This window comes from Filicampus tigris, chromosome 19, assembly GCF_054856515.1.
Source record: "Filicampus tigris isolate MCC_2025a chromosome 19, RoL_Ftig_1.0, whole genome shotgun sequence".
In the NCBI taxonomy this organism is placed as follows: Eukaryota; Metazoa; Chordata; class Actinopteri; order Syngnathiformes; family Syngnathidae; genus Filicampus; species Filicampus tigris.
Window position 1 is genome coordinate 12,768,634 of NC_141235.1, and position 14,351 is coordinate 12,782,984.

At 40.3% G+C, this 14,351-nt stretch overlaps 1 protein-coding gene across 3 annotated transcripts in view; it reads right to left on the reverse strand.

The window, feature by feature from the left end:
- The window catches only part of ryr2a (ryanodine receptor 2a (cardiac)), a 139,296-nt gene that overhangs the window by 27,214 nt on the left and 97,731 nt on the right, over positions 1–14,351 (reverse strand). For 2 of the 3 annotated variants that reach the window (XM_086016298.1, XM_086016297.1), the window contains exons 80-88: positions 14,203–14,315; positions 14,002–14,098; positions 11,331–11,437; positions 11,190–11,241; positions 10,768–10,818; positions 10,593–10,692; positions 9,238–9,317; positions 9,078–9,154; positions 8,829–8,902 (exon numbers count right to left, since the gene is read on the reverse strand). In XM_086016298.1, coding sequence (XP_085872424.1) covers positions 8,829–8,902; positions 9,078–9,154; positions 9,238–9,317; positions 10,593–10,692; positions 10,768–10,818; positions 11,190–11,241; positions 11,331–11,437; positions 14,002–14,098; positions 14,203–14,315 — 751 coding nt within the window. Of the gene's footprint in view, positions 1–5,045; positions 5,064–8,828; positions 8,903–9,077; positions 9,155–9,237; positions 9,318–10,592; positions 10,693–10,767; positions 10,819–11,189; positions 11,242–11,330; positions 11,438–14,001; positions 14,099–14,202; positions 14,316–14,351 lie in introns of all 3 variants that reach the window. The other variant, XM_086016296.1, reaches the window with a different exon arrangement.

Below are 14,351 nucleotides of genomic sequence, written 5' to 3' on the forward strand. Positions count from 1 at the left end.
GCAAGTCAACCCAAACATATTTTTTTCAAGAATATATTCCCAGCAGGGGCATTGTTGGTATCCCTGTTCTCTGAATACGAGCCGTGATTGGTCCTTGTGAGCAGCCGTGATTGGTTGTTGTGAGCGGTTGTCGTTTTCAGTCGACAGAAGACAAAATGGTCGCCCCCAAAGATGGCTAAAAAACGAGTGGATTAACACTTATTCCACAAACAAAATATTTACCAGAATGCCCTGTTTCTTCTAGTGGGCTTGAATAGAACATATTCGTGAAAAAAAAATGTTTGCGTTGATTTAGACTTTAATGTCACGCATAATCTGTACAAGCCAATTGAAAAAAAAAATCTTATCGAGAGGGAAGTAAACATTAACAGCTCCAACATGGGTTATGGCTGTACAGTGAAACCCCCTCTATCGCGGGTTCCGGGTTTAGGGCCCCGTATTTGATGGATTTGTTTGCGTTAATTGTTTATTTTTTATTTTTACCAGCATTTTGGCACATTGTTTTGACTTTAAATCCTCCACGTCACGAATAAATACCCGTATGTACTGATTCAGCCAATCAGAGTGTCACTATTGTATTGCCAGCCACTGATTGGTGGTTGTGTTCTGGCAGTAGAGAGACAGTACGCTGCTCGCCTTACTGATTTCCTGTAAGGACTATAATGTTAGAGGAAAGGAATCCAAGCATAGATTGTGCCAGAACAGCATTGAAGATGGAGCCACCCAGGTACTGTATACAAAAGAAGAAACACAGCCAGCCAGCAATGCCCATAACCAGGTCCATTAACAATAATAATAATAATAATATATTTAATTTGTAAAGTGCTTTTCAAGAGATCTGCAAGACGCTTTACAGTTTTAGAATAAGTAATTAAAAAACGAACTATAGAGACAATTCAACCTACAGAGAATTCAAAGGGGTGTGGGCGGCAACAGAGAATCCTCTGTCCGGCAGTGGGGTAAGGGTAAAGAGAGTGGAGTTGTTAAAGGAGAGGTGAAAGTTTAGGGTTGGTGAGGTGAGGGACTTGGGACCTATTATGATAATGTCAGATTTGGTACAGTTAAGTCTGAGAAAGTTACTTTGCATCCAGGAGCTAATTTCAGAAAGGCAGTTCGAGAGAGTGGAGTGGGCCTGATGGTCAATGCGTTTGGCAGTTAAATAGATTTGGATGTCATTGGCATAACAGTGAAATTGGAGGCCATGGCGATGGATAATCTGAGTGAGGCGGAGGAGGTAGAAGATGAACAGGAGAGGACCAAGTACCGCACCTTGAGGGACACCTTGGGACAGGACGGCAATAGAGGAGGAGCAATTATTGATACAAATGAATTGTTCCCTGTCCGAAAGGTATGATGTTAGAGATGTGAGGGCATCACCCATGATGTGAATAAAAAAATTGAGACAGTGAAACAGAATGAAATTGATAATTGTATGGAAAGCGGCAGAGAGGTCTCGAAGGATGAGGATGGAGAACAGGCCATAGTCAGAGGAAAGGAGGAGATCATTAGTGACTTTGAGAAGGGCATTTCAGCACTATGGTGAGTATTGAAGCCAGGATGAAATAGTTCAGAAGGGAATTGTTGGTGAGATGGGTCTTGATTTGGGAGGCAACAACACGTTTGAGGATCTTAGAAAGGAAGGGGAGGTTTGATATGGGGCGAAAGCTATTGAAACGTGGATGATTTCATGGAAGTCAAGATTTCAGTCAGATCGGCTTGGGAGATTTGTGAAAATTTAGAGAGATGAAAGGTGATGAGATGGGGGTTGGAAGGTAATATGGAATTGGGGCAGTGGAGAAAAGGGATTTGATTTTAGATTGGAAGAACAGGAGGAGGGACTTGGATTTATCACCAATGGAGTAGGCAATAGACCAGCGATTCTTAAACTGGGTTCGATCCAACCCCAAGAGTTCGGTTTGCTTTGCTCGTGAAAGTCGGCCGAAGTTTGCAGTCGGAATTGCTAACGGACGCTCCGGATTAGAGCAAGAGATCGGTCTAACATAAAACAAGTTTTTAATTGTTTTGTTTTTCCGTACAAAAATTGTTATATGGCGTACACAATTTGAAATGATCAAAAAAGTACAAAATACAGGGAAAATGTACAAGTTGACAGGTATGCCCCTATGGTTGGAACACGCCCTTTGGTCCCCATTCTTAAAAGAGGAACCATCACTGTAGTTTGATAATCCAGAGGCACTGACCCCAAAATCCATGTGATGTTGTAAAACTTGTTAACCAGGACAGCGCCACAACATCCAGAGACTTTAGGAACTCAAAGCGGATCTTATCCACCCCCGGATCCTTGCCATGCGGAGCTTTCTAGCCACCTCAGTGAACTCAACTCCAGAGAAATTAGTCCAGCTCAGATTGCCCAGACTCTGCTTCCTCACGGAAAGGCGTGTTGGTGAATCAGATGAATTCTGGTCATATGTATTCTACCCACATCTCACAATAGCCCGAGTAAAGGTCAGCAGCACCCCACCTCCACTATATACAGTGTTAATGGTGTACTGCTTCTCCTGACTGAGACGCTGGATGAGGGACCAGAATTTCCTTGAAGCTCCCCAGAAGCCTCACTGAACTCCACCCATGCCCAAATGTTTGCCTCGGCAACTGCAGAAGCCACATCCCGCTTGGCCAGTTGTTACCTATCAGCTGTCTCCTGACTTCCCAATAGGCCCAATAGGACTCCTTATTCAGCTTGACGGCATCCCTTACCACTGGTGTCCGCCAATGGGTTTGGGGATTGCCTCCACGACTGGCACCAACCACCTTACAGCCACAGCGCCAGTCATCTGCCTCAACAACTCAATGTCACCCGCCTCCTCCGGGACATGGGTGAAGTTATGCCAGAAGTAGGAGATAAAACTCTTTCTGACGGGGGACTCTGCCAGACGTTCCCAGGAGACCCTCACAATAGACTTGGATCTGTCAGGCCCTCCCACTCACGCCCTTCCAGGTCTTAATATCAATGCCCACGTGAGAATTGAATTCACCCAATAAAATGAGTTCTCAGAGGGAGTACTCTCTAGTGCACCCTCGAAGGGCTCCAAAGAGGGTGGGTACTCTTAACTGCTGTTTGCATTAGCACAATCAACAGTCAGGACCCATAACCCAACTGATGTCAGAAGGAGGCTACCCTCTCGTCCACCGGGGTGAACCGCAAAAATTAAAGACGCCAAGCTTGGGGGCAATAAGTAGCCCTCGCCTGCTCAATGTCATTCACCGCGGGCAACTCCAGAATGGAAGGGAGTCCAACCCCTCTCAAGAGGACTCGTACCACAGTCCAAAATGTGCGTGGAGGTGAAACTGACTATCTCTAGATGGAACTACTCTGCCTCGCATACCAGCTCTCGCTCCTTCCCTGCCAGAGAGGTCAGATTCCATGTTCCTACAGCCAGCTTCTGTAGTCGTGGGTCGGACTGCCAAGGTCCATGCCTTTGGCTGCAGCCCATCTTTCTACGCACCCAACTCCTTAGGCCCCGCCCACTTGTGATGAGCCCATGGGAAGGGGGACCCACATTGCCTCTGCGGGCTGTGCCCGGCCAGGCTTCATGTGTACAAGCCTGGCCACCAGGCGGTCACCAACAAGCCCCTCCTCCAAGGCTGGCTCCAGGGAGGGCCCCGGTGACCCTGTTAGGACCTGTTTGTCAAGGGTGACCCTGCAAGGGGCATAAAGCCCCAGACAACTTGGCTCCTAGGATCACTCGAACCTACAAATACCTCCACCATGGTTAGGTGACGGCTCATGGAGTTTTATTATCCAGGTGAAGCAAAAAAGCTTCAAGTGCAGCTCCTTTTTCTACAAGCCGCCGAAGGCCCCGATTCATTCCCAGGTAAAGGTTAACCAATTAACAGTTAACTCAACACTCTTGTTTGCTGATGCCTACTTCAACAATGGGGCTATGAATTATCCTTAGTATTAATGGGAGGCCACATAGGACTGCACACTTTCCAGCCAAATGACAAAAATGTCATTTTAGATAAGAACAAAATATGTAAAAGGCTGTTTTTCATTGATTTTGCAAAATAAAGTGTCTTAATCTATTGATTGCTCAAATGCATATATAAATGATGCACTCCTCAACTAAAAAGGCTTTGAACAAAAAATAACCACATATGGTGATTTTTCTTTTTACCCTGTGCAAAGGGCTCTGTTGCGTAAAAAATCCCATTCAAAGATGGCCCAAAACTGCTGTACAGAAAACCAACATTAAGCGCAAAAACGTATTTTTCTGCACATTTTCACACAAATGAACTCACTCAAAGAGATTTTAATATTACACTACTGTATGTTTGCCATGCATGTCATTGTTAATCATAAATGAATCTAGGGTGCACATAAACAAGGCCTGTAGGATGGGCTTAAACTACAGTGTAGAAAATCTCAAACTAAGGAAAACGAATTAACGCTAACGGCTAACAGGTAACAGATGAAAGAAGTGATGATTCAACTTCATCTACTGGCTGATTGTTTTCAAATTTGTATTTCAGCCCATTAGAGTCATTGAGAACAGAAGAGGTATTTTACAATTCACACCACACAATCACAATAGCCAAGTCATTTACTCAAACAACAACAGCCAGTGACTTTGGTTTTACAAATGGGGGGGTGAGGATGTGAACGGACACAGGGAAAGTAACTACCATATTTGTGTTAGCAATATTTTGAATGTGCCAGATACTGTACAAATCCTGAGAAGGACCTATGTTCTATATAACACCCTACCTGGACTAATTATCGAATTTCTATATTGTAAAATTGTTTTGATATTGTAAAATCATTCTAAAATCAGTTTGTTGTTAGTCCAGGAACAATTATGTTATGTTGAGTGGTGGAAAAAGGGTTACAAAAAAGAAAACAAAAAAAAACAAGAGTCACAGAGTGACATGTAGGCAGAGAAGTAGTTTAAAGCGTAAAGAGCAAAAAAAGGAAGACAATAGAAGATCGAATCTCAGGACCTGGACAGAACTGACACAACTGAACAACTGCTGCAGAAGAGAATCCCAACACCACAAAAGTAATGGCTTGAAGGCATAATTACCACGCTCATGAGTGAATACTGGGGGAGGGAAAAAAGTGCAATAAAAAAACATTTAAAAAGACAACAGGAGAAGAAAGAAAAAGAGAAAGAAAGCAAGAAAAAAAGATGGTTATACAGCACATACAGGTAAAATAGTGGCACAATTTTCTAATTTTGTTATTATGGAAGAAATGTTTTGACAAAACCACCTTAGGGTAAAATAGAATAAGGAGAACCTTTTGAAAGGAGTTTATATATGCTTAAAGTGGAAATCAACCCAAAAATATTTTTTTTCAAGAATATGTTCTATGCAAGCCCACTAATTGAAGCAAGGCATTCTGATAAATATTGCCTTTGTGGAATAAGAGTTAATTCATCCATTTTTAGCCATCTCTGGGGTGGCCATTTTGTCAATTCTGTCGACTGAAAATGACATCACGGTTACTCAAGGCTCAGGTAACGACCAATCAAGGCTCAGCTTTAGAAAACAGGCAAGCTGTGATTGGTCGTTACCTGAGCCCTGGGTAGTTGTAATGTCATTTTCAGTCGACAGAAATGACAAAATGGCCGACCCCTGAGATGGCTAAAAACTGGTGGATTTTGCACCTTAACTCATATTGCACAAACACTATTAATCAGAATGCCGAGTTTCAACTAGCAGGCCTACTGGGAACATATTCTTGAAAAAAATATGTTTGGGTTGATTTCCCGCCTTTAAGGATCTGATAAAATTGTGCGATTAATGACATTACAAAGCCTTGAAATGGAAAAACAATCTACACGTTAAAAAACACCAAACATTATTTAGTTTCACAGTGTATTTCCCTGTTTTTTTTCCCTTCAAAATGTCTGTCAATTTTGGACCAAAAATTACAGATGTTTGGTTCAGCAGAAGAAAATGTACATTTACAAGTGTCCAAGACAAAGCCCAAACTTACTTACTTGATCTATTATGCATACTTTGAAAAACAGATATGTGACTAGTCCACAATACTGGTCATCGGAATCATTTATTTTTACAGTCCAGACCACTAAAATTCCATAATGTGGTTGACTTCAAAACTGCGTAACTAATGTACAATACAAATATTTTTCAGCTTCATATTGTCACAACCACAATCACCAATGTAATGAAAGCAAAGCCGATCCGAACAAATTTGCTGTGAAATGTACACCTAACCTCTGCATGTCTTAATTCTGATACTGAGATAATATACTCTGAATGGTCAATCCAAACAGTAAAATTGATTCTTCGAGAAGCTCTCATTACTCTACACAGGGATCCTGGCATAAAACAAGCACTGATAACAGTGTTTTCATTGAAAATAGAACTTGTCAGTAACGATGGCAACGTAAAATGGCTGCCCTCTGGCTTCTGCCGCGAGGGGCCAATTGTTAATCCACTCATGCGTTGGCCTGTGCCCTGAATTCCCGCCAGTTAGTGCACAGAATTGGTAGGAGAAGGAAGTTCACTGCTGTCGCTCCCGTTTCCATTTTTGTGACGCAAGGTAAAGCGTATTTTTTTTCTGCTGTTTATGTGCGACCAATCACAGCTCATCTTGCGAACGTCACAAGGAATGTCATTTTCAGTAGACAGAAAGTGGCAGAGTGCGTTTTCAAAGGTGTTAATTGTACATGAAAAATAATCAAGGCGGTCTTCAGATCTATATCCAGGAATTGAAAAATGCAAGACAATCATTCTTCTAAGAGGTTATTAATAGAAACAGTAATCATGTCCGTACGCTGCTTTCTGGTGTAAAACTGACTGACAAACCCCACAGCATCAGTTCCTTCTGAACTGCTGTTCAAAAAGTCATTCAATGACTTTTTCACAGATTTACTACTGTCTTACAGATAAGACAAAAAGTAAATGGCTCCCTCTCAGGAAAAATCATGTCACTTGTGCTATCCTGTTCTCCATTGTAACATTCTTAATACACAACCTTGGAAGAAATTATTTTAAAGTTAAGATCCACAACATGCTGTCTTGATATGCCGCCTTTACATTTTTTCAAATATCTTTTTAATTGCATAACAACCAAATGTCTTACTCATAGTCAATATTTCTCTTCAGTCAGCCACAGGGCAGTTTCATCAGGACTTAAAAAATGTAGCAGTAAAACCACTTCTAAAAAAAAAAAAAGCCTTACCTGGATCTGGATGCTTCAACAATAAGTAAGATAAAATCTTAAGTTTTTTTTTTTTGGGGGGGGGGCTTCATGGAAATGGTTGTTTTTCAATAGATTCACAGTCTTATAATGCAAAACAATCTCTTCAATACATTTTTGTCAGGATTTTGACCACACCACAACACTGAGACTGCACTTATTAGTCTTAAATTACATACTGAATAATGATGCCTTCAAAAACACTGTGTTATTGCTAGATCTCAGTGTTGCATTTGACACAGTTGATCGTAAAATACTTCTCGACAGATTAGGTAGATTAGAACAGTGGGTGGGACTCAACTGGCACTGTGTTATATTGGTTTAAATCATACTTGAAAGATAGGGACTACTTAGTCTCAATTGGCAGTCGTTTGTCTGAGCGGACAAAGATCACATGCGGGGTTCCACAGGGGTCCATTCATGGACCACTTTTATTTAATATCTACCTGTGCCTTGCTCAAATTATAGAGCATCACAACATCTCTTATCATACTTATGCAGATGACACGCAACACACACACACACATCACGTGACTATAGTGCCCAGAAATGGGCATTCTGCCTCGCCAATGGACCGGTCCATCTTATCTGCCTATCATGGTCTATTTTGCAGGCGATAAACAATAAACGAGAAACTTAAAAAAAAAAAATTTTAAAAAAGACATCTTAAGCATTAGCGGAAGTGGTTGCAACGCACCTGATGATCGTTAGCAAGCTCTGAAGAAGCTTGATAAAAACAACCAGAAATAACTGAGAAGCACTGCAATGCAGAGTTTAAATTTAGGGCAGCATTTTTTTTATCTAAATTTGAAAACCAAGAGGTCGTTCCTTATTAAGTGAAATGTGTTATTGTCTCCTGTGTATTCAACTAAGCCATAAATTGATTTTTAATTTTTTTTATACTCAATTATTCGATAGAACTTTCAGTAGGACATCCAAATACCAAAATATTCTAAAGCTGCAGCCCAACTGATCAGTGGCGGCTGCTGGTCATTCAAATGAGGGGGAGCTTTTGTTTGTGTTGACGTGTGGTTGATGATTTTTTTGGAAATATGCTTTGTCATGTATAAAAGGCGTAGGCTTAATAAGCTTTAGCTTTATTCTAAAGCCTTTTCGATTGGCTTGTTTTCTCTTCTGTTTTCTTTTGCTGAAGCAGATTGAATAAATGAACTAACCAACCAACCAACCAACCAAGCTCAGCTCTGCTGATGGGCGGGATGAAGCCCAGCATTTATCCAATGACCATCCAGTTTCCAATATTAATCAGAATGCCGTATTTCGACTAGTGAGCCTGCATAGAACATATTTGGAAAAAAATATGTTTGGCTTGATTTTCCCTTGAAATACTGATGTGAGCTGTATTTCATAATCCTTGTGGTATTTTTTACAAGATAATTTTATAGTCAGGTTATTAAGACACCTGAGGTCTGTTTTGAATTTTGAAAAATGTGTATTATGTCTCCTTTGAAATCAATCATAAATCATGGAGCATTTCTGCATGAAATACAGTAGTTGGTAAATATTACAAAGTCAAGATGTGCCATGCGCAGAGACCTTCTTAAAAAGAGTGAATGTCCTAATTAAAGCTAAAGGCGCTATTGCATGAGCTGCAAAACACATTTTATATACGTTTTACCTGATCCCTCCTCAGTGATCATTCCCAGACCTTCTGCTTTGTTCTGTCTCTCAAATGCATTTAGATCTAGAACACTGAGAAAAAGAGTTTCATATTGTAAAACTTAAAGACGATATGCAAACAAACCAAGTTAAAGTAACACTCAAGTAGTCATTCATCATGTTAAAAGTCGAGTTAACTTAATATAAATGTATTCTAGTCCAAGCTTGAATGTTTAAGTGTCAAATTTTTAAATTGTTCTACTGTTACCTGCATGACTGCATGAGGCCAGCAAGGCTCTGAAAGAAGCCCACGTCCTTTCTGTTCTTCAGATAATCCAGCATTTTCTGTCCAAAGATCAGACAATTTATTTGTAGTCAGTGAAATTTAACACGCAGCATATGGACAGAAGAGACAATAACGATGGTACCAGTTGTACTGTAGAGTTTCCTCCATTGAGAATTGCAATGCCCAGTTTTAGAGTTGAGGCGACCATAGGACCCATCTCACCTGGTTAAAATGAATTAAACAGACTCTTTACACAGACACGTTAATGGTTTATTTGCTTTTCAGTGAATACATGCGTTAGATTCCAGGACTATGCAAAAAGACTTCCTCAAAACCCATGACATCGGATGTCAAAGTAGATCTCAATCAAGGTTTATGTACAAATTTGTAGTGGATCTGGATTGTGTCAATCATTCAAGTATCACTCCTCCTTTTATTTATTAGACTGATGATTATTTAATTCTTCCTTACCCTTAAAGTTGAATTAAAGCAACTCTGTTTCATATGTCAGTTTTTGTTGATTATGGCGGCACCATGTGGACAAAAGCGGTAGTGTTTTGACAAAAGTCAACCACATTTCCCATTCGCCAGCGCGTAGTGTCGTGAAATCCTGAGCTCTCGCTGGCCTGCAAGTTGGACTGAATTGCATTTCTATTTCCAGTGGCTGTGTGAAAGATGAATAGCAATGAGGAAATGAATCTAATTTTGTTCGAACAATACTTTAGTTTTTTTGTTTTTATTGGGGCTTCTGCCATGACACCAGTAATGGCGTGCAGACGTTCGAGTTCCTTATAGCGAAAGGAGGAAGTGAGTATGCCGTAAAACAATTCAGGACATTTATATTTGTTTTGTATGCCAGGGTTGCTTCCATCCTCCTCAAAATTGCTTAGTGCCAGTAAAAACCACACAGACCCCGCCAGGGCATGACAAAGTCCCATCCACCTACTTGTAAGTCAATGTTTCATCAAGAGTTGTGACATTTTTTTACTAAGGTCGAATTCTTGCCCAAAGCTGCTTTAAAGTGGAAGTCAACCCAAACATATCTTTTTCAGGAATATGTTCCATGCAGGCCCACTAGTTGAAACACAGTATTCTTATTGATATTGAGTTTGTGGAAATATTGGTTAAGCAACAGAATCCACCCATATTTAGCTTCAGGGGGGCGGCCATTTTGTCACTTCTGTCGACTGAAAATGACATCACAGTTGCTCAGGGCTCAGGTAACGACCAATTATGGCTCAGCTTCAGAAAAGAGGTGAGCCGTAATTGGTCGTTGCCTGAAGACTTGAACAACTGTGATATCATTTTCAGTCGACGGAAGTGACAAAGTGGCCACCTCCACATATGGCTAAAAACGTGTGGATTAACTCTTATTCCACAAAGGCAATATTTAATCAGAATGCCTTGTTTCAACTAGTGGGCCTGCATAGAACATATTCTTGAAAAATGTTTGGGTTGACTTACACTTTAAGAAGAATACAAATGAAAAACCCATACCTTTGCTGGCACTGATGGTCTGAAGTACCATCTCAGCAGCTCCGCGATCATGCAGCCTTTCCTGCTGGTATAACAGCTTCTGCTTTTCCATCTCCTTCTCCTAGTCATAAAAATGGAGGCTGGCATATGTTTGACTGGCAATGATAGACAAGTCAAACAATGAAGAAAAACCTACTTCAAAACTTTTCACTTCCTCCCCATCTTCATCTTCTTCATCATGGCAACTCTGAGAAAGTGATGAAAAGGAAAACTAGTAAAATAAACTATGGAGAGTTGATATGATAAACCAGATTCTCAAAATATATGTTTGGGTTGACTTCCCGTTTAATAAAGTATTTGCATAAGAAAATCAATCCTCTTATTCATGTCAAGGCTATCAAAATTCGATAAATTAATGGGACGGAAAAATCAAGGGATTTCTTTTTACAATTAATGCAATCACATTTTTTCCTAGTTAACTCACAGTTAATTACGCGTTTAACTGCAAGTTAACTATGAAAAATGTGATTAATCACAACTAAATATTTTGCTTGACAGCACTAATATATATATATATATATATATATATATATATATATATATATATATGGCAGGTACCTTGGCCATGATATCAGCGTAAGCCATGTAGAGCTGATCTTCATCCAGTTTACTACAACAGTCAACATGTATAGTGTTTGCTTCTTTTGATTCTGGAATGCTAAAATTCTTGTTCCGACAAGCAACTTAAGTGTAACCCACCACTTCTCTGTAAGAGCCGTTCTACTGAAAAGTTGGATGAGCTGATGTAGTGGATCAATGCGTTTCATTCCCTCCACCTCTTCAAATGGCTCTTGTTCACCTGATTTCTAAAGCACATTTTCAGCAATTGTTAATGCTAGAACAGGGGTGCTCAATAAGTCTATCGCGATCTACCAGTCGATCGCAAAGATAGTATTGGTAGATCGCATGACATTTGTAACGGCTGCCATCTGTATTTTGAAATACGATTCCTTTATTTGGAAAATGTCATACCGGAAGCTGCGTGTTACAGAATCTCTGTACACTTTACGCAGGGGCTGAGAAGAATTTGTAGCGGCATTCACCATGCGTGTTGCTTACATTTTCCTCGTCATTCCTCCTTGTTTTGCCAAAGCCGAGTGAAAATACAAAGTTAATATAGCAAGTTTGTGGAAGCATCACATTTTTGACAGTAAAGATTATCTCTGGGAGAATACTGTCGTTAGTTGAAAGCTGGCCATAGTGGTCAGTACTATTTTGCATTGACTATCGTGATTAGTTGTGACGCTAAGCAAAGCTATCTTTGTCATAAATGTAATACTGTATGTTGTTTTATGTTGTATGTCTGAACTTTTAGTTCTACGCTGTGTTGACGTTTTACGGCGTTTTGCTGAGCAGTAAACATCTGTAAAAGGAACTGGAGTCTCGCATCCAATCAATGGGTGGCATAACATTATAACATTAAAAAAAAAAAAAGAAGTTCATAGTTAATGATCTTGTGTCATGGTAGGTACATCAACATACATTGTAAATAAAGAATTTTCAATTTATTTGAAAATAAATATATGTTTTGCATTTTTGTCGTGGGTAGGAGATACCCACTACAAATATGCAAAACATACTCTACCAGGAAGGTAGATCATTTTGTCTTGGTCATTTTAGCTCGTAGCTAAGTAGCTCGCATGCTGAAAAAGTGTGAGCACCCCTGTGCTAGAACATCCTAGCAATACATTAACATTTGCAATCTTTACTTATTCAAGCCTGCGGAAAAATACAATAATAATTATAATAATACAATTAGTCCCCGGTTCCCCAAGTCAGTGATGTGTTTTCATCAAAATACCCCAAGGATCAAGAATTATAGTACACTATTTTGTGTCCTGCTGAAAATAAATTCATTTGATGTTCAACTGTCAACTATGTCAGCTAATGAGCTTTACATGTTTATGAATTATGAAACCTCTACCACGGTGTCATGCACAGACCCTTTTTTTGGGTGTGCAGCGTGGGGGGGTTGGGCGACTGATGGAATGTAAGGATGGAAGGGCTTTAAAAGGACGGGGTCGCAGGACAAGAGGGATGATGGCGGAAGGGTGCCCAGGTCGTGGACAGAGGACGGCAAAATAGGGTTAAGTGGCCATTTCTGTTATTTTCACTAATGCAGGCAGCACTCTGCCCGTGACATGGAAGCTAGGCCGGGTGAAGGCCAGTCTGAAACATTATCATGCTGAAAAGCAGCGCTACGATGAGTTATTTTGCATGCGTATATTGGTGTTAGGTAACCGTCAAGTGGCACATAATTGCTGAGAGACATTGTTGACACAGTGGGGTTTTGGGAATTGTTTTTTGGCAGTGTGTCCACTGCATGCATCACAAGCATCAACATGCAGTATAAAGAGTGGTGTGGTGTATGAAGTGCTGTCTCCATGAGTGAAAATGCATTTATCCTTTTAAAGGTGCTTGCTTTTTCTCATACTCAGGGCGTGAGAGCCAATGCTTTAAAGTATTATCTCAATTCTGTCATCATAAAGTAGTATCTCAATTTCTGTCATCATAAAGGTTTAATGCACTTGCAGTAGTAGTAGCATAGCAGAGTGTTTTAGTATACACGGAAGAAAACAACTTTTGACTATTGTAATGGCAGAAATTCAGTTTTATCATTTTCTTTATACACTCCTTAGAGAGGTGGCCTTTCACCAAACAGCCAAAACAAAAGCCATTTTTCTTCAGAAATTCGACTCTTTCTTTATGTGTTTTTTCTCTCAATTTACAACACTTCCAAGTGTGGCCCTTCTCACAGAAAACACATGGCTTTGTGACGCCTCTTTCTGGTTGCAAGATGACGCATCATTATTTGACATTGATGACTGGCTTTGTTCATTATAGCGATACTATTTTTGAGTATAAAGCGTGTTCATAGTCTTAAGTACATGTTATCCACCTGCTGTACTGAATGACATTGCTCACTTTGTTGGATTACAAAACCTTCAATACAAGAAGACAAAAAAGGAACTTTGAGTCCGTGTGAGTAATTCAAAGAAAGAAAAATGGGGGGTGAGCACTGGCTCATTTGCATGAGAAAGGACCACCCACCCAAAATGGACTAGACAAGGTGGGCAAAGCGTACTGTAATATTTGATCCTTTGGGTATATTGATAATCATATGTCATAGCCTTACTGTATACAAGTGAACTGTTTCAGGGAAGACGCCTTTGAATTCATCCAGATCATCTCATTCCCAGGGCCTTCAATCAATCACAACTGGATCATTATTTATCTATTTTAGAAAATGTTTCACCTCTTGTCAACCGGCCTTCAACAGCTCATGCAACAAGGCTTTGCCACAAAGAGAATCTGCTAAATCTGAACGCTGTTGCGCGAAAACATTTTGATTTTTGCTGAATGAACTTACAGCAAGATCCTCTATGAGTTTGTCCTCAAAGAAGTGCTCTTCTGCCTCAATCCAAGATTTCTCATAGCCCTGGAGGAACAAGTTGACAGCCCGATGCCTAGATCGGAGGAGATCATGTATAGACTCAATCATCTGCATGTAATATCGCTGATAAGAAGTATTCACAATGTGCATGACTGTGTGCATATAATTTCAATTTACCTGGGCAGATTGTAGAGAGGAGCCATCCTGAAGCAAGCAACTACAGCTCTCTTTCTTTGTTTGGACAGTAACTTGTGCCACACAGCTTTTTTACTGCGCTGAGGATGCTCAACCTGAAAGGACAACGAGACCCAGAGGCCTCACGGTTC